General features: G+C 40.6%; 1 protein-coding gene across 2 annotated transcripts in view; it reads left to right on the top strand.

Annotated features, from left to right (window-relative positions):
- The window catches only part of gbf1 (golgi brefeldin A resistant guanine nucleotide exchange factor 1), a 168,245-nt gene that overhangs the window by 125,325 nt on the left and 22,423 nt on the right, over positions 1 to 20,497 (top strand). For both annotated transcript variants that reach the window (XM_061745784.1, XM_061745783.1), the window contains exons 21-31: positions 4,767 to 4,849; positions 6,548 to 6,784; positions 9,867 to 9,960; positions 10,933 to 11,109; positions 11,299 to 11,363; positions 13,126 to 13,243; positions 13,633 to 13,704; positions 13,816 to 13,910; positions 14,875 to 15,028; positions 15,679 to 15,904; positions 17,528 to 17,685. In XM_061745784.1, the coding sequence (XP_061601768.1) occupies positions 4,767 to 4,849; positions 6,548 to 6,784; positions 9,867 to 9,960; positions 10,933 to 11,109; positions 11,299 to 11,363; positions 13,126 to 13,243; positions 13,633 to 13,704; positions 13,816 to 13,910; positions 14,875 to 15,028; positions 15,679 to 15,904; positions 17,528 to 17,685 (1,479 nt within the window). The remainder of the gene's footprint in view (positions 1 to 4,766; positions 4,850 to 6,547; positions 6,785 to 9,866; positions 9,961 to 10,932; positions 11,110 to 11,298; positions 11,364 to 13,125; positions 13,244 to 13,632; positions 13,705 to 13,815; positions 13,911 to 14,874; positions 15,029 to 15,678; positions 15,905 to 17,527; positions 17,686 to 20,497) is intronic.

Here is a 20,497-nt window from a genome sequence, read left to right as displayed (position 1 = left end):
CAGGATGACTGGCGTTGGTTTGAGAGCTTGAGAGGAACTGGAGGGACAGCACTTTAGTTTCAGTCCTATGGCTGCTCAAGATGTGCTCCCAAAGATAAATGTTTGTGTTATAGCGCCCCCTAGAGGTGCGGTAAGCTAATGATAACTGTCACACTTTTACAGTGTCTGTGTCCAAGGTGGAGTGTCTGGCAAGTCCCACTAGTATTTGCTTGAAGCCCAACATGTCAGGCCACTTTCTAGAAAAACATTAAAAAATGTATATTTTCTAGCCTTCATCGCTCGACTGATGATCAGCATTTTAGTTGCAGGAAAGTACATCTAAACTTTGAGAAATAAACATCATTATATGTGTATGTATGCATGTGTATATGTATGTATGTATGTATGTGTAAGTAGATATCTACAGGACTGTCTCAGAAAATTAGAATATTGTGATAAAGTCCTTTATTTTCTGTAATGCAATTAAAAAAACAAAAATGTCATACATTCTGGATTCATTACAAATCAACTGAAATATTGCAAGCCTTTTATTATTTTAATATTGCTGATTATGGTTTACAGTTTAAGATTAAGATTCCCAGAATATTCTAATGTTTTGAGATAGGATATTTGAGTTTTCTTAAGCTGTAAGCCATGATCAGCAATAGTAAAATAATAAAAGGCTTGCAATATTTCAGTTGATTTGTAATGAATCCAGAATGTATGACATTTTTGCATTACAGAAAATAAAGAACTTTATCACAATATTGTAATTTTCTGAGACAGTCCTGTAATTATAGTATGGTTATTTATTATAAATACGTGTTAATGAATGATTAGTGAATGGGGTCCTACTCCTTTTTGCACGTGTTATTAAGTGTTAAAGTATGAAATTCTTAGTTTTGTTTTCTTATCTTCTCTTTAATTGTTGTCTTTTACATGTACAAAAATGAAATGAAATAAAAAGAAGTAGTGAACTACTGACGAGGGGCCGGAGCCGTTGACCCCAGCTTGATGTTTAGGGCAGTGTGTCACCTAGAAGCGCTGGATACGTAGAGAAGTTGTTCCACGAGTTTAATTGGGGGGAGGGAAGCTGCTCCGTAGTCATATCTATTTTTTCTCCCGGGGACATGCAGCCATGTGTGTGTGCTGGTGTGAAATTCCTGCGGGTGTGCGGGCATGTCCACCGGTGCAGCTCGGAGAGCTCGGAGGGCTAACAGCTGTGGCCAGTGGTGGTCCGTCTTAGAGGTGAACGGGGGGAGGACGTGCCGCTGCCCCGTCTCTCTCTTTATCCTCCGTCTGTTTTCTCTGTCTGTGATTGACAGCAGCTGAAGACTAAACACGGTCTCTGGGGGACGGGGAGCAGTTTGTGGGTGGGCTACTCTCACTGACAAATAATAGCAGCTAGCTTTCTCTCTCCGTCTGCAGCCGTGGGCCCGCGCGCTGACGTACACCCACATCCTTCACAGGGAGATACGTCCGTTGGAAAGTGCTCTTATATCTTCTGGTATATTTGATTGACTTTAAGACAGAGTTGTGTGGTTTGACTGTTGGCCATCCTGTCCTGAGAAACACTGCAGCTGAGATTTCTCTGCTCCGACTGTCCGACGGAGCAGACAGTCCCGTTACATTCATGGGAGGGGATGATGATGATGATGATGATGGTTTGTTTTATTTAGGATCCTCATTAGCATTAGCAACAGCATTAGCTACCATGTTTTCCGCATTATAAGGCGCACCTTCAATGAATGACGTATTTTAAAACTTTTTCCATATATAAGGCGCATTCTAAGGCACTCCAGTAGAGGCTGGGGTTCCGTTCTGCATCTATTAGACCAGGGGTGTCAACCCGCGGCTCTTTCATCCTTATACTGCAGCTCCGAGTGGCTTGGGAAAATAAATAAAAAAAAAAAATATTTAAGTATTTAATTGAAGTGTATTTTATTTGTGTTAGTTCTTTAATATTTAAGTTCTACATTGGAAGATTATTGTGATCTTGACATATTAGAATAAATATATTTTATTGTTTTTGTCGCTCAAAATAAACGTCATACTCGTGAAAGCCGGTATACATATATATAAAGCCGGTATTCATATATATAAAGCCGGTATTCATATATATAAAGCCGGTATTCCCGCCAAAACACCATCCACTCGTCGCGACTTTCAACCCCAGCAAGGCCAAGTATGGAGAAATGTAAGAAAAGAAAAATATCTGAAGAAAATGGAACATTCAATGATGCCTGGGCAGATTCATTTGTGCAGATTCATTTGCATTTACCCCATATATAAGGCGCACCGGACTATAAGGTGCATGGTCAGCTTTTGAAAAAATTGAAGGCTTTTCGGTGCGCCTTATAGTGCGGAAAATACGGTATTATTCCTGGGGTCCGACATACACACAACACACAAATTAACACTTAATAAATAACAGACATACATTATACATGACAAACAAAACAATAATAGACACAACTCCCTTAGTCACAAACAACACAGAGGATAAAACTAAATTCCCATCATTCTCAGACATAAATACATAGAAATGAAATCAAATAAAACACCTTCATAAACAATACCTGCCTGAAATGACCTGATCTTAGAATTCTTTGAACACTTTTCACCTTTATTGTGAAAGGGTTTACACTACCTGGACAGACACACGGGATGCAGAGAGACCGATGTGCAGCCTCGTATCGTCTGGTGTAACGTTAAAATATAATAAAGAAACGTCTCATAATGTACAGCGTTGTACAGTGATATAAACATCGTATATAAAAATAGTCAGATAAAAATCACATTACCGTTCCCGCTGTATGTTTAAACACTGTGGTTCAGTCAGAGCGCCCCCTGCAGGTTTGGAGCACTTCCAGTTGTAGTGACCGGTTATGAAGCGTTTTTCTTTTGAAGATGGTTTCTTGTTTTATATGGTTTTGTGCTTTGCATCGTTTCTCTATTTGCAGCGTTTGATGATGCTGCATTTGTCTTTGTTTTTTGCAGCAGGTTTTTTCATTTGCACCACGTTCCTATTTTTGTTCCTCGTTTTGAGTTTGTGAATTTGAATCGTTTCTGTACTTGAAGCCGTTTTCCTGAACTGAGACGCATTAGGCCGTTGCAGTGCGTTTGGCCCTTGTCGCCCACCGTACTGAACAATGTGTTTATGCGGGTTCGTGTAAATGATGGTATTTTTCAAAACGTAGAGGGGGAAATATGGGTGTTTGTGAATCCCCGGCTGTGTGTAAGTGTGTCGTGAGTTCCTGTGTTCTGCAGCAGCCCGGCCTCCTCCAGCTGGTGCTGTATGTTTAACCGCGGCCCTGCCGGCGGCTGGCGACCTCCAGCTCCAGACAACAGGCACAGGAGCCACACAATAGATCTGAGAGGGCCAGTAAAAGTGGCGCCTAGCACTTCTTTTACTCAGCAGCTTGCAATGTGCAGCACGCACTGCAGCATTTGCTGGCACTGGGGTTATTTTAGTGACGGGAAACTATGCCCAGCATCACTGCGTGTAAATCAACTGGTAATGACATGTATGAGCAGTACTGGAGTTACAGTAAAACTGCCATCCCTCCTTTCCATCCCTTATGTCATTTCATCAATGCATGTGGTTTTACTGCTATTTCAACATTTAGAGTCATCACCAGAAAAATAACACCAGAAAAATAACTTATTTGACCATTTTCACCTGTTTCAAGTAAATTTTCACTTGAAATAAGTAGAAAAATCTGCCAGTGGGACAAGATTTATCTTCTTATTACAAGCAAAACAATCTTGTTCCACTGGCAGATTTTTCTACTTATTTCAAGTGAAAATCTACTTGAAACAGGTGAAAATTGTTGTTTTTTCTAGTGATGAGTCTTGTAAGTGTAATGAGATTTTTTTTACTAAAATGAGACATTTTAACTATAAATAAGACAAATATTCTTGTTAAGATTGTGAGTTTTTGCAGTGATCCATGTTACTTATCCTGTGAAGGACAGAGTCATATTGATAAGTTCAGAAAAGTGTTTTTTAATGTTGTGTTTTGATGTATTTGATGTAAGCCCAGTGGATATTTAAAGCTTACAGAAGGCTGCATTTAACTGCTGCTATGTCATTCCTGCAGTATTTCTGCAGCTGTTTTGGTCACTGCTATTATTTGTAATATATTATATTATTTGTAATCAGCACAAATGATCTGTCCCCATATGATCAAATCCACCATCCCCCCTGATTGTTTTTTCCAACTCCAGTACTGGTTATGAGTGAGGTAGAGGAAGGTGTGGGTGGTTTTTGTGTCTGGAACAGCGTGCTGACGGGGACAGCTGCTCCAGATGAGTGACGGTGTGTGCAGAGACGGCGTCCCCCTCACAGGAAACATGACAAATAAAAGGCCTGATCTTGAGCAGCCTCCCGCTCCTCCAGATCCGTCTGCCTGTGTTTATTTCTCTGCGTGTCCCTGTAGAGAAGCTCCTATTTCCCTCTTCATACCTGCCAGTAAGACAAACCCTGCAGAGCGGAGCCTAAAGCCGAGCCTTGAGGTTATCAGTCATCACTGCCCGCTCCTGTTTATTTACAGGAGCTTCTCGGCTCTAATCTCTGTTTTCCTAACGATGCAACTAAAGCATATTAAGTGACACATAATGAGTGCATTTCAGCCCAAGCCCTTTTAAATTGTTATTTTGATGCTCTGTTAACCAAAGCAGGGACTACCAGATGCTCCGGGGTCCAGGCTTCTCCTCTGACACACATCGTGTCGTTTTCACGTGAGCTTTACATTTTGACTGTGTGGTTTTTGTTTCTCTAAACAGCAATTCAAGAAAAACCTGAAAGGTGTGAATGGCAACAAAGACTTTGACCAGGACATGTGTGAGGACATCTACAACGCCATCAAGTAAGTTCCATCAACAAGTGTTCCATCTAACATCAGTCAAGCTTCACACAGGACTGTCTCCCACCTCAGCATTACAATCAAGTCTAGCTCTGGACTTTCACCATGTCATTTGAAAAGTTCTTAAAATCTTTCTGGTGTAGATTTGCAGCTGTTCTTTGGATATTTTCTACATTTGGGCTAGAAAATGTTGAACTCCACGTTTTGAATGGCTCCACTGATGGGCAGGAACTTTCCCCCAGACAGTCACTTCTGTCCTGCTGCTTGGCATTTTGTTAACGTGCACCTGAATGCTCCAGCACACCGCCAACATCACTTCACTTCACTTTATTAATGTGTCCCTTGAAGGGTGGTTAGGTTTGCAGCAGATATAATCATTCAGCACATTCATCACACTGCTACGTTCACACATAAAAACATACATGATGCCAGCAGAAAAAACTACAGATGCACCGAGCTCACAGAACACAAAGGATCAGCATTTTTTTCATCTTATTTTTTTATTTAACCTTTATTTAACCAGGAAGATCCCATTGAGATTAAAAACATCTTTTCCAAGGGAGACCTGGCCAAGATAGGCAGCAGCAATTACAACACATAGTTATAAATGACGGAAAACACCAACAGATAAAATACAAATTAAAATAAAATGAAAAAAGCAAGCAAATCACAAAAAAAGGTACATGTAATGGAGACGGCCTCAAGTATTTTCAATTTAGATTTAACATTTCTCAGAGAAATGAACCCTGCTAGCCTCCAGTCATATTGTAATGTGTTCCAGGCTGAAGGAGCAGAATAAACCAGGGCTCTTTTACCCAGTTCAGTTCGGACAAAAGGAACAGAAAGCAACAGGTCGTCTTGTGAACGTAGCAAGTAAGAACCAGGACTTCTCTGTACAATCAAAGAGCAGATGGAAGAAGCAGCAGACCAAGCATTGCCTTATGTATAAAAGTTTACCAATGACTGAGCCTTCATGGCCAGAGAAAACCATCCAACCCCAGAGTAGAACTCACAGTTATGTGTCAATGGGTTACAATTTGTAATGAACCTCAGGGAAGCAGAATATGCAGTATGGATCATATGAAGACATTTAGCAGAAGCATTCATGTACAGAATATCTCCATAATCTAGTACTGGTAAAAAGGTAGCAGCAACAAGTCACTTCTTAGCATTAAAGGAAAAACACAGCTTATTTCTAAAGTAAAAACCCAATTGTATCCTCAGTTTCTTCACAAGTTTCTCTATGTGCTGCTTAAAAAAAAGCATAAATATAGTAGCAGCACAACACTAGCACAATTTACTTTGCAAGACGAAGAATCAAAAAGATAGAGCACTGGTCAGCAGACACACAGTAGCCTACACAGCAGGTACACAGGTTATAGTGCAAGAAGAATGAAAGCTGGGCCACCGGCCAGCCCAGATACAGTAGCCACCTACACAGTAACGTGCACAGGTCACAGGGCAAAAAGAAATAAAAGATAGACCACTGGTCAGCTCATATACAGTACCCATTAGAGTGCACCGGTTACAGTGCAAAAAGAGAGAATAAAAGATGGACTAAAAGATAGATGTCATGTTTCTGTTGATTTAAAAAAAAAGTTAGGAGTTTATCTGAGGGTGTTTTACTGTTCTTATGCACTAAGAAACAGGGGGGGTACAGACTTGAATGTAATATCACAGATAGTGCTGTTGTTTCTGCAGGAATGAGGAGATCGTGATGCCTGACGAGCAGACGGGTCTGGTGAAGGAGAACTACGTGTGGAGCGTGCTGCTGCACCGCGGGGCCACCACGGAGGGCGTGTTCCTGCACGTGCCCCCGGCCAGCTACGACCACGACCTGTTCACCATGACCTGGGGGCCCACCGTGGCCGCCCTCTCCTACGTGTTTGACCGGAGCCTGGAGGACAACATCATCCAGAAGAGCATCGCCGGCTTCAGGTACACCAGCAGTACTGGAGTTGAGGGGGGATGAGGGGGGAGGCACGGTCCAAATCATCCCCCCCTGAAATAAAAACGGTCCAAATCACCCCCCCTGAAATAAAAACGGTCCAAATCATCCCCCCTGAAATAAAAACGGTCCAAATCATCCCCCCCTGAAATAAAAACGGTCCAAATCATCCCCCCTGAAATTAAAACGGTCCAAATCATCCCCCCCGAAATAAAAACGGTCCAAATCATCCCCCCCTGAAATAAAAACGGTCCAAATCATCCCCCCCTGAAATAAAAACGGTCCAAATCATCCCCCCCGAAATAAAAACGGTCCAAATCATCCCCCCCTGAAATAAAAACGGTCCAAATCATCCCCCCCTGAAATAAAAACGGTCCAAATCATCCCCCCCGAAATAAAAACGGTCCAAATCATCCCCCCTGAAATAAAAACGGTCCAAATCATCCCCCCTGAAATAAAAACGGTCCAAATCATCCCCCCCTGAAATAAAAACGGTCCAAATCATCCCCCCCTGAAATAAAAACGGTCCAAATCATCCCCCCCGAAATAAAAACGGTCCAAATCATCCCCCCTGAAATAAAAACGGTCCAAATCATCCCCCCTGAAATAAAAACGGTCCAAATCATCCCCCCCTGAAATAAAAACGGTCCAAATCATCCCCCCCCTGAAATAAAAACGGTCCAAATCATCCCCCCTGAAATAAAAACGGTCCAAATCATCCCCCCCGAAATAAAAACGGTCCAAATCATCCCCCCCTGAAATAAAAACGGTCCAAATCATCCCCCCCTGAAATAAAAACGGTCCAAATCATCCCCCCCTGAAATAAAAACGGTCCAAATCATCCCCCCCTGAAATAAAAACGGTCCAAATCATCCCCCCTGAAATAAAAACGGTCCAAATCATCCCCCCTGAAATAAAAACGGTCCAAATCATCCCCCCTGAAATAAAAACGGTCCAAATCATCCCCCCCGAAATAAAAACGGTCCAAATCATCCCCCCTGAAATAAAAACGGTCCAAATCATCCCCCCCGAAATAAAAACGGTCCAAATCATCCCCCCTGAAATAAAAACGGTCCAAATCATTCCCCCCTGAAATAAAAACGGTCCAAATCATTCCCCCCTGAAATAAAAACGGTCCAAATCATCCCCCCCTGAAATAAAAACGGTCCAAATCATCCCCCCCTGAAATAAAAACGGTCCAAATCATCCCCCCTGTAAAACTGCCATCCCTCCTTTCCATCCCTTATGTCATTTCATCAATGAATGTGGTTTTACTGCTATTTCAACATTTAGAGTCATCACCAGAAAAATAACACCAGAAAAATAACTTATTTGACAATTTTCAACTGTTTCAAGTAAATTTTCACTTGAAATAAGTAGAAAAATCTGCCAGTGGAACAAGATTTATCTTCTTATTACAATCAAAAATATCTTCAACAACAGAGTGGCTGGACAGTCATAGCTGACAGTCAGACCAACGAGACCTAACAAAAGTATCCAATCCAATTCCAATCCAGTTTTATTTTTTAAGCACATTTAAAACAACCACAGATGACCAAAGTGCTGTACAGAATAAATAACAAGACAAAACAGCTCAAGACATCAAATGTTAAATAAAATAAGTTAAAAGACATAAAATAAAGGTAACAGGCGTCCAATCAATCAATACAATAGGATAAAATAAAAGAATAAAATAAAGAATAAAAGGATAAAATAAAGTCAACTGTCTTGCTAAGTGTCTGATCCCATCAATACCATCACTATGTTGTGAAAGGGAATGAAAACACAAGCTTTCCTGTCCTAACGTTGTTATAAATGTTAGTTCTGAAACACAAAAATAGATCAATATTAAAAAATGAAATGAAGCTGAAGAGACAAACACGACATTTCTTGCATTCATACTGTCTGCAAAGACATGTATATTTTATTTGTATTTGCACTGGTCGTTTCATCCTGCAGTAACTGTTCTGTCCGTCACACTTGGTGCTCTCTCTTTATTGGAGAAGTATTTGAAAACGTTTGACTTCACGTGTTCAGATCCATTGAGGATTTTCTGGACTGTCAATAGTCTCTGCTTTTAGAGAATTAGTTTCCTTTTCCATGTCTTCTACCTGTTTGTTTTATTTAGGATCCTAATTATAATTAGCAACAGCATTAGCTTTTCTTCCTGGGGTCCAACATACACACATCCAGAGCTGGTAGAGGAGCCAAAAATTGTACTCAAGTAAAAGTACTGTTACTTCAGAATAATATGACTCAAGTAGAAGTAAAAAGTATTCATCCAAGTAATTACTTGAGTAAAAGTAAAAAAGTACTTGGTGAAAAAACTACTCAAGTACTGAGTAACTGTTGAGTAACGTCTGATTTATTTTTTTAACACAACCATTCAAACAGACAAAAGTACAATAATCATCTTCAGGGAAATTAAATCAATAAAATAAATTAAAATTAATAAAAAATAGCTTAAATTAAAATAATCTTAAAGTACATTCAAGTACTTTAATACATAATAAAATAAATAAAATAATAACAGAATAAAACAAAATAAATTAAGCACAAGTAGCACAAATTTTCAAGCCTTTGTACTTTTCTTTTTTAACCAGGCAGAACTAGAACAAACATGAACTCATAGAAACTCTGTGTGTGTTTGAGTCTGTGTAAATGTGACAAAACATGCAAAAACTAACATTTTTCCCAAAGAATCACTCAGTGATGTCATGAGATTGACGCGTACGTGGATAAAAGGGATAAAAGAAAAGTAACCGCTCAACGTAGCCTAATGTAGCGGAGTAAGAGGAACAGTTTCTTCTTCACAAATCTACTCAAGTAAAAGTAAAAAGTATAGTGATGAGTAATTCTCCATGACAAACATAACAATAATAGACACAACTCCCTTACACAACGTGTGAGTGTGGAATCAGTGTAGAGATGCATGCATGAGGAGGAACGGTACAGTTGAGCTGCTAAACGGCCTGAACTTCTTCGGTTCAGCCTGGACGCTGAAGCAGAAGCTGCATCTGCAGTGTCATGTATTTGTACATGACTGGGATGTGTCTGGTTCTGTCTCCACAGGAAATGTGCCATGATAGCAGCTCATTACGGCTTCAGTGACGTGTTTGACAACTTGATCATCTCCCTCTGCAAGTTCACCACCCTGAGCAGCGAGGTGAGTCCCTGCAGGAGGAAACGCCCCCCGCCGTCCTGCCCCGGGTCCAGTTATGGCCCTTTTCCATTAGTATTACCCAGCGCTTCTACCCGCCCCCGTCTTGCCCTTTTCCACCACGGGCCGAGGCGGGTGGAGCCGTGCCAAGCAGATACTTTTTCTGCAACCATTCTGCCGAGGTTCTAAAGCCTGATTTATGGTTCTGCGTCAAATTGACAAATGGAACATTATTCATTCAGACCCAGTCATTATCAGGGTATCCAAGGAGGTCTGCAGAAGCCTAAAGTCTAAATTACAGTATAAAAATATCATTTAAAGTCAGTAATAAGTCCAAAATACAGGACTGTCTCAGAAAATTAGAATATTGTGATTTTCTGTAATGCAATTACAAAAACAAAAATGTCATACATTCTGGATTCATTACAGCTTAAAAAACTCATATCTTATCTAAAAAAATTAGAATATTCTGGGAATCTTAATCTTAAACTGTAAGCCATGATCAGCAATATTAAAATAATAAAAGGCTTGCAATATTTCAGTTGATTTGTAATGAATCCAGAATGTATGACATTTTTGTTTTTTTAATTGCATTACAGAAAATAAAGAACTTTATCACAATATTCTAATTTTCTGAGACAGTCCTGTAGGAACTAGAAATGTGTGCGCTGGGTGTTAAATAAATGTTTGGTCTTAACAGTTTAACAGCTGTATTTAATCATTTTTTAATCCTTTTTTAATCCTAAAACTGTGTATGCACTTGGATAGCTTATTTAGGGTCAAACCATAAGCCTGAACAGGATCGTGTGCTGATGACACAGTTCTGAAAACAAAGAGACCACCTCTAATTTCCCACCTGTTGTGAATACATGAGAGCTCTTCTGCAGGAACCACAACGTTGTTCTTCAACCTGCCAGTAACACATCATGAACATAGTGGGTGTGTTTGCGTCTCTGAGTGTGTTTCTGCCTCCTGCAGGCCGTGGAAAACCTCCCGACGGTGTTTGGCAGCAACAATAAGGCCCAAACGGCAGCCAAGACCGTGTTTGACCTGGCCCATCGGCACGGCAACATCCTGAGGGAGGGCTGGAAGAACATCATGGAGTCCACGCTGCAGCTGTTCCGCGCAGAGCTGCTGCCTAAAGCCATGGTTGAGGTCACCACTGCATTTGTAAACTCTGAGCACTCTTTCCATTCACTCAGTGATGGCACAGTGTCTGCTTTGTGATAACGCTGCGGTGCGGGGGCAGAAGAGATCACGGCGCCGTGCTGCTCTGCCGCCGTGCTGCTCTGCCACCGTGCTGCTCTGCTGCCCTCTGCTGCTCACACGCTGTTGTTTCCTCAGGTGGAAGACTTTGTGGAACCAAATGGAAAAATCTCTCTTCAGAGAGAAGAGACGCCTTCAAATCGGTAAAGCTGATTTAATTCCACAACTCTTTACATCTGCATGATGAGATAAATGGAAAATGTTTTCACTACAGGACTGTCTCAGAAAATTTGAATATTGTGATAAAGTTCTTTATTTTCTGTAATGCAATTTATAAAAAAAAAAAAAAAAATGTCATCCATTCTGGATTCATTACAAATCAACTGAAATATTGCAAGCCTTTTATTATTTTAATATTGCTGATTATGGCTTACAGTTTAAGATTAAGATTCCCAGAATATTCTAATTTTTTGAGATAAGATATTTGAGTTTTCTTAAGCTGTAAGCCATGATCAGCAATATTAAAATAATAAAAGGCTTGCAATATTTCAGTTGATTTGTAATGAATCCAGAATGTATGACATTTTTGTTTTTTTAATTGCATTACAGAAAATCACAATATTCTAATTTTCTGAGACAGTCCTGTAGGCATGTGTTGAAAAAAATTGATTTTCCGATTCTAAATCGATTCTCATATTAATTCCTAAAAATCGATTCGTATGTCTAAAGATCGATTTTTTTTTTTTTTTTTCATCATTACATTTTCGCCCGGTGAACTTTAAGTAATAATAGTAGTAGTAGTAGTAGTCATTTAATTCACACATGCGTGTGGTGTGAAACTATCAAACACTGAACACGGCGCTGAAGAGCAGCTACACACGTTAACAAACAGCTGGTTTTGAAAACTCCTAAACTAAGTTAACTTTTCTTTAGAGAAAATGCTGGATATTTTAGCTTAAATTTCTAAATGTTATTCGTTCAATGAAGTTCATATTATCTATAATTACTGTAGCTTGTGTGGTTTCTTCTGTTATCGGACACAGTTTGTCATGAAATACCTGAAAAATGTCTGGTGCTTCATGGCCAGCTGTGTGTCTGGTGACAGAATAAATTAGACAAGCTAAAATGATGTTTACTGTTGCAATTTCTTTCTTTTTCTTGCTTTTTTTGCACTTTAAATTGATATCTATTTCTTAGTTATTTCACAACAATTATTGTGAAATTATTATTTCACTAGTTATTTTACAGTCATGCAACAGCTCAAAAAACTGTTTTAATAACACTAACCCAAATCAATATTGGATCAAATCAAATGGCATCGAATCAAATGGTGATAATTGATTCTTAATCTTAAAGGGGACCTATCATGAAAAACAGGTTTTTTCTTGCTTTAACATATATAAAGTGGCCTCCCCTCAGCCTGCCAACTCAGAGAAGGAGGAAAACTCTGCCGGAACAACAACAACTAACTCCACCGGCCGGAGCTTCCACCATTTTTCCGTAGCGGTGTATCACGTCATTCAGGCAGCCAATCAGCACAGAGCCTCATTATCATAGCCCCGCCCACTCAGAATCCTGCATAGATAATGAGGTTAGAGAATGGGAAGATAAAGACATGGATCAGAGGCTGAATTTTTAATTTATTTAGCAAAAACAATCAAAAGCTTGTTTTTAAGACTTTCAAGGCCTGTTTAAAATAGGTATTACATGCCATAATAGGTCCCCTTTTAAGAATCGGAATCGAATCGATTCATGACATTTGAATGGATACCCAGCCCAGTTTTCCCACATGCTTTGCTTATAGACTCGTTTGATTTTTGTCTCCACTATCAGCAATTTTCTCATAAGACTTTTTTTTTCCATACCTGGGAAAGAAAACATATTTTTTCAGAAACTGACAAGTGAGTTTGAGTTTGAGCCAAAAGGCCGGGTGTTGAGGTTGCTTGTGTTTGTGTGTTTCTCCAGCGGCGAGTCTGCAGTGTTCAGTATTGTAAACTGGCTGAGTGGAGCCGAGCAGTCGGGACTCAGAGGACCGTCAACGGAGAACCAGGAGGCCAAGCAGGCCGCCATCCTCTGCATAAAGGTACCGAAACCTCTCTCAAACATGTTTTCAACTTCATTTGGAAGTAAAGTAGTACCTTTTTAAAGAGCTAGAGAGTTAGCAGAAGTCCTGTGTTTCCACTGTGTCTGCAATTCCTTGGAAGTTGTGCAAATTACAATTTTAAATAGAATATCCACCTAATGGAAAACATTTTCACAGAAATACATTTATTGAAAAACATTCCATGCTCAAATAAGGTAGTTTTAACCATTAAATGTTTCATGAAAAGCCCAAGTTGATGTCCGTGGTCCCTGGTTGACATTATTAATGGGAGGGACATTTAAAAAACGTCCAATATTGCGATGTTTGCCGTGTCTAAAATAACTCCCATCACCGTCGTGTCCTGTTTCTCTGTTTCTCTTGTTTTCCAGCACTGTGACCCGGAGAAGTTGATCACGGAGAGTAAATTCCTGCAGCTGGAGTCTCTGCAGGAGCTCATGAAGGTTTTTAATCACAGTTACAGTCCACTTGCTCCATCAGTCGATGCTTTTTGTAAACCAAATGTAGATTAAAGAATGAAACAGAAACATTATTCACAAGGTTTCCTTCCTCAGGCGCTGATATCAGTGACGCCGGACGAGGAGACGTATGACGAAGAGGACGCTTCGTTCTGCTTGGAGATGCTGCTGCGCATCGTTCTGGAGAACCGGTAGGACCAACGTTCACGTTAGCAGCCGTTTACGCCATAGACATATATACGTAGACGCCGCATCGAGTGTTCCTGCCCGCTGCTGCGATACGTCAACGTCGCCGCCATATTGGATGTTCAAGACTGCGCTGGAAACTAATACAAGTACATGGACTTATTTTCATAAAGCGCCTTTCTACAAAGAAATGTACGTTTTACGTCTTATTTATTCATTCACACACGCACTAATATACTTGGGAAACAGTTAGGCACCAAATATAATATATTTAATTTTCTCAGATGGCAAAAATAAGAACTTTATTGATCCCACATAGGAGTAATTCATGTTATATCAGCTATAGAGAACAAGGTAGTGCCCAAAAACAATATATATCCCCCCTCACAAAAATAAGAAAAATATAGAAAAATAGATCAACAAAACCAATTTAAAATTTTTCAAATAACAAAATAACATATTTGAACCATTTTTCAGACAATAACATCATTGAAAAAATCTGAAAAATAGTTAAAATGTTATTTTGTTACTTGAAAATTTTAAAAATATGTTTTGTTGATGAGAAAATATGTTTCTCTATTTTTCTTATTTTTGTGAGGGGGATATATATTGTTTTTCGGCACTACCTTGTTCTCTATAGCTGATATAACATGAATTACTCCTATGTGGGATCAATAAAGTTCTTATTTTTGCCATCAGATAAAATTAAATATATTATATTTGGTGCCTAACTGTTTCCCAAGTATATTAGTGCGTGTGTGAATGAATAAATGAGACGTAAAACATACATTTCTTTGTAGAAAGGCGCTTTATGAAAATAAGTCCATGTACTTGTATTAGTTTCCAGCGCAGTCTTGAACATCCAATATGGCGGCGACGTTGACGTATCGCAGCAGCTCCATGGGAGGAGGAGACATGGATATGATTTCCGCTGCCGTACATCTGTCCTGAACAACTCCCTATGTGCAGGGACCGCGTGTCCTGCGTCTGGCAGACGGTGCGAGACCATCTCTGCCACTTGTGTGTCCACGCCACGGAAAGCTGCTTCCTGGTGGAGAGAGCCGTGGTGGGACTGCTCCGCCTGGCCATCCGCCTGCTACGCAGGGAAGACATCAGCTCTCAGGTAAGAAGAAACACAGCAGGGTTTAGACCGGGGCTGGAGAGCTGCTGCACAGGCTCTTCTTTACACTCTTCATTCCATAAATCATGTAACTCCAATGGTACAGTGACTCTGCAAACACTTCTTTTAGAATATGAATGAATTCTTTAAAAGCACGTTATCCCCTATGACGGGGGTTCTTAACCTTTCTGACCTTGAGGCCCAATTTATTCAGTACAGAGTGGCCCAGGGCCCAAATATTAATTATTATTAATATTAAATATTAACACTGTATAGGCTTAAAATGATGTCACTCTTGGTTTGATTTGTATTCAATAATAAACCAAATCCACTTACAGTTTAACAAGCAAAAACCTTGTCAAATAAAATGACATAATAAAATGCGATCATCACAGACTTTTATTAAACATGTCAATGTTAACATGCAATATTCAGTTTTAAAAGGAGGAACCCAGGGCTCATACTGGGGTTTTTAAAAACCTGAATATGAGCAAATTCCGGTTATTCAAAGGGGTTATTGGTGTTTACATGGCCGTGCAAATTCGGGTTATTGCCAATATTGGGGTTTTAAAAGGGTTATTGATGCATGGAAACACAGTCAATGTTCCAGTGTTTGGATGGGTCCTCATGTCCAGCTTCCCTCTCCCCCACAGGTTCTGCTGTCTCTGCGTCTCCTGCTGATGATGAAACCTCCCGTCCTGTCCCGGGTCAGCAGGGAAGTGGCCTACGGCCTGCACGAGCTGCTAAAGACCAACGCCGCCAACATCCACTGTACCAACGACTGGTACACCCTGTTCTCCCTGCTGGAGTGTGTGGGAGCGGGAATCAAACCTCCGGCTTCCTTCCAGCTCAGCTCCACCACTGCTGACAACGACTCAGGTTCAGTGTGGAGACGCTCACATATCAGCCAGGACACTTCCCTACACTCCTCCTCCAACACAATTCACTAGTTCTCCACCATGATAGTTTTTCCCTGCTGAAAAGAAAAGTTAAAGTTGTATTAAAGGTGTAAGAAAACTCAAATATCCTATCTCAAAAAATTAGAATATTCTGGGAATCTTAATCTTAAACTGTAAGCCATAATCAGCAATATTAAAATAATAAAAAGCTTGCAATATTTCAGTTGATTTGTAATGAATCCAGAATGTATGACATTTGTGTTTTTTTTTAATTGCATTACAGAAAATCACAATATTCAAATTTTCTGAGACAGCCCTGTATACGTTAAAACTCTGGGGGTGCTGTTTCAGATTCCAGGGGGCACATGCGACCCCAAGTCAGAACAAGTTGGAATCCACATATTCGTTGACTTTTGTGTCTTTGCGCAGACTAGATAGTTTTGTCTTTTTATTAGGAAATAGGCATCCATTTTTACATATCAGGCTGGAACACGTCCTAAAACTTAGAATAGTAAAATGTTACCATTTTGTATTGTTTTTCTTGCTTCTCCCAACACTTGTGGCCCTGATAGCAGTCTGGATGCTGCTGTTGATCTTGGGTTTTGTGTGCACCCGTTTACTCCAGAGGTATTTGGAGTCCTGTGTGTGAGCACAGCACCCGTTTCCACGGTGACGTGGTTCGTCCCAGATGCTGAGCACAGAGACGCTGACCATTGTAGTTCATGAGAAAAGTTTCCCTGCGTGGCAGGTTTAGGCTCGCACCCTTTATGCACTGAAATTCCTCCAGATTCTGGATAATTTGATGATAATCAGGCACTTTTGTTCCAAATCTTCTTCCTACCTTGCAGCCTCCTCATCACCTGTTTGAAATGAAATTATTATTTTTTTCTTCTACCTCCCTAATAAATTAATAGATAGCCAATACAAACTTTTAATGTTTTTTTTTAATGTCAAACTTTTAATTATTTTTTTTTCCTTTTTTTCTCTCTTCTTTTTTTTCTCTTTTTTTTCTTTTTTCCTTTTTTTTCTTCCTTTTTCCTTTCCTTTTTAATCTCGACATTTTGACTTTTTTCTCTAAATTTTGACTATTTCCTCGACATTTCAACTTTTTTCTCGACATTTCAACTTTTCTTTCGACATTTTAACTTTTTTCTCGAAGTGCAAAAATCTTCCCCCAGTTCTAACTAATATAGAAACATGCAGCATGTGTTGCCTTCATTCTAAGGCTGATACAAGACTTTTCATTTCTTGCGGCTCCAGACATATTTGTTTTTTGTTTTTTTGGTCCAATATGGCTCTTTCTACATTTTGGGTCACCGACCCCTGGTCTATACCATCCACAAAGACAAATGACAGTACAAGTAAAAGTAAGCATGATTGTTTTGCATTTTTTGACATCATCCCAACTTGTTCTGATTTGGGTCTGAACTTTGTTTCGGAGCTGACCACACACTTGACTCTGGACACAAGTCCTTGGGTTTTAGCACATGAACGGAGGAGCAAGCAGGGGGACAGGCTGGAGTTTGATCCGGCCACAGAATATTTGTATTAAAAACAGTAGAAAATGTGAATGTAAAAGTGTTTGCTGTCGTCGTTCCTGCAGGGGCTCAGTCGGACAGCGAGCTGTCGTCTCACCACCCCAGCGAGGCGGGTCTGGACCGAGGCTACACGTCCGACTCTGAGGTTTATAACGAACACAGCAAGACCCGGATCCCTCGCTCCATGACGGACGTGGACGTGGCCAGCAGCGGCTGGCTCATGGTCAGTGAGGACCAGGTCCAACCACCACACATTTCACTCAGGATAACATGTCCAACTTTGGAGCAGAAATAGAAATATTCACAGCCTTGATCAGAAACCATTTTTCTCAAACATATTTTTATTGGTTTTTCCAACAATAGCAGATGCACATACAGAGACATGGCAGAACTGTGAAGTGCTCAGGCATTCTAGCCCCCATTCTAGCCCTCCCACCCCCCACATATCCCAACAATCCAGGCTGCACATCAGAGATAAATACTGTATAACAGTAGATGGTACATCATTCCTGGAGCAATAAAACACAGTAGCTGGAAGTAAGGTTTCAGTTCAAGGAGAGTAACCAAGTGAGCAGTAGAAAATACAGATGAAGGGAAGGAAACGTATCTCCAAACATATACTCAAGAATATATTTAAAAAAGGAAATAATGATAAAATTAAGGGGATTTAAAGCAGCACAATGTAACTTTTCCAGCTTAATCTAATATTTCATCATCATCATTGTGATGGTACATCAACTTCCAACAGGTTTAATGAACCTCTGTCATGGTCTGAGGGGTCTGTATCGCCTTCACTGGTACTATGTAACTTTGAGGAGCATGGTAGGAACCCTGCCACACTAAAAAACTACACATTTTTACGGCTTTGACTGCTTTACGGCATACGTCACTTCCCCCTCCTTCCCCATTCGTAGTCCAGACCAAAGCTGGGCGGGGCGTAGAGCGCAGAGCTCAGCAGAAGCTGGTGTCATGGCCCAAGCAGCGGAAAAACCCAAGAAAATAAAAGCTAAATGCCCGGACAAGAATAAACATTGTCCCGGCGTTCACTCGCTGGCGTGAGCTGAAAGACGAGGAGGGATGTCCGACAAGAGACACAGAATTGTTATGATACAAATGTAAATGTAGAGTTCTATGTTCAATAAGAATCAACATTAGAATGTTTCACATACAGGGGATTCGTCTTGGGTTCTAGTATTTTTCCTGAGAAGTGTAAAATTGTGCAGGGCTGATCTGCAAAACATTCAGTTATTCACAGGTTATAAAGTATTTTTTTATTTTGTCAGTAAGTTTGTTGGACTACTAATTTATGACGAAGTCCCTCTAAAAAACGTGACAGGAAAAAGGTGCAGTAGTAATTTGGGGCTCATTATCTGCTGAAACAGGACGGGGGGCGGGGGAGACTTCACTAATAAAACCAAGTTGAACTTAGTGATTTTCAACATCGTCATATTATATTGTTTAGCCAAAAATAGATACATTACCTCTTCACTATCCATCCTGCAAACGACCGCTGAAAACAGAAAAGTAGTTTTGAAAGTCCGTCCCATCTTATTTCATTCACTATCAAAACAAATGCAGCGACGGGGACAGGAGTTTTCCGGCAGTACGCGCTGGTGCTCATGGGAAATGTAGTGTTCTTTCTGGTAAAGCACTACCACTTTTGTCCAAAGGAGCCGCCAAACTCAACAAAAACTGAAAGACATTCTGCTGCTTTAAAGGGAAAGTTCGGTTTTTTACAACCTGGACCTTATTTCTGGCATTTTTTATGGTCGTATACTCACCCAGGCAAGTTTGGTGTCATTTGGAGTCCTTCTGAAGATATTAGGGGTTTTTTGCGAGCTGCTTCTCCATATAACGGTAGCGGATGAGGGCACAGAGGGACACAGACGATGCAGCGTCTAAATAACACATGATTGCCGCGAAACTCGTTCATTTCTTTTATGAATCACTAGATCTGCTTCCAGGACCTGTTGTCTACATCCGGGGCTGTGTGTAACAAATAAATCAGTTTGTAAACAAGACCTCTGAACTCATGACGTCATCTCTGTGCGCGCGTCCCAGACACAGCTCTGTGTACAGCTGGAGTTCGCTACTGTTAGTTTACTGATAGTTATTTGAAACATGTCTGAATATTTGTCAAATTCTGAGGTTGTGGACGACGACTTTGAATATGATGGACGTCCTTACCGTTTTGAGCCGGAGTATACGGCTGAAGAGCTCACTGAACGGAGGACAGAGTGCAGCACAGAGATGACGTCATGAGTTCAGAGGTCTTGTTTACAAACTGATTTATTTGTTACACACAGCCCCGGATGTAGACAACAGGTCCTGGAAGCAGATCTAGTGATTCATAAAAGAAATGAAGAGTTTCGTGGCAATCATGTGTTATTTAGACGCTGCATCGTCTGTGTCCCGCTGTGCCCCGTTCACTACCGTTATATGGAGAAGCGGCTCGCACAAAACTCCTAATATCTTCTGAAGGACTCCAAATGACACCAAACTTGCCTGGGTGAGTATACAACCATAAAAAATGTCATAAATAAGGTCCAGGTTGTAAAAAAACGAACTTTCCCTTTAAGTAGGGATGGTGCTACTGATCTGAAAATTGGTGAAGTGTTCTAAGAAAGGCCCCCGCACCCTATGAAATTTTTCTTTCAAGTTATGGATGGAATAGTATATTTTTTCCAGATTTAGCCAGGGCATAATATCCATCCCCCACTGAGCGTGGGTGGGCGGAGCAGCATCTTCCACCTCAACAGAACTGCCCGTCTGGCAAGCAGAGAGGCAAAGGACAGAGTTGGACGTTTATCCGGGCTCAGACGTGCACCAGCCTCACCCCCCGTGGTACCAGATCACAAACCGTTTTCACCTCAATCGTTTGATGTTCCATCTGTGGCAACTCTGAGGGCTTGTTTGTTCCACGCCACGGGAATTTGTATAAATGAATACATTAATTTCTAATAAGTTGGACATTTTAACATGGAAGTCAGTGGAGCCTCCGGTGGCCAGCCAATGAACTGCAACACATCATTTTT

The sequence above is a fragment of the Cololabis saira genome, chromosome 17 (assembly GCF_033807715.1).
Source record: "Cololabis saira isolate AMF1-May2022 chromosome 17, fColSai1.1, whole genome shotgun sequence".
NCBI classification, from domain to species: Eukaryota; Metazoa; Chordata; class Actinopteri; order Beloniformes; family Belonidae; genus Cololabis; species Cololabis saira.
The sequence above is the reverse complement of the archived record's forward strand: the minus strand, read 5'-3'. Positions and strand labels throughout refer to the sequence as shown.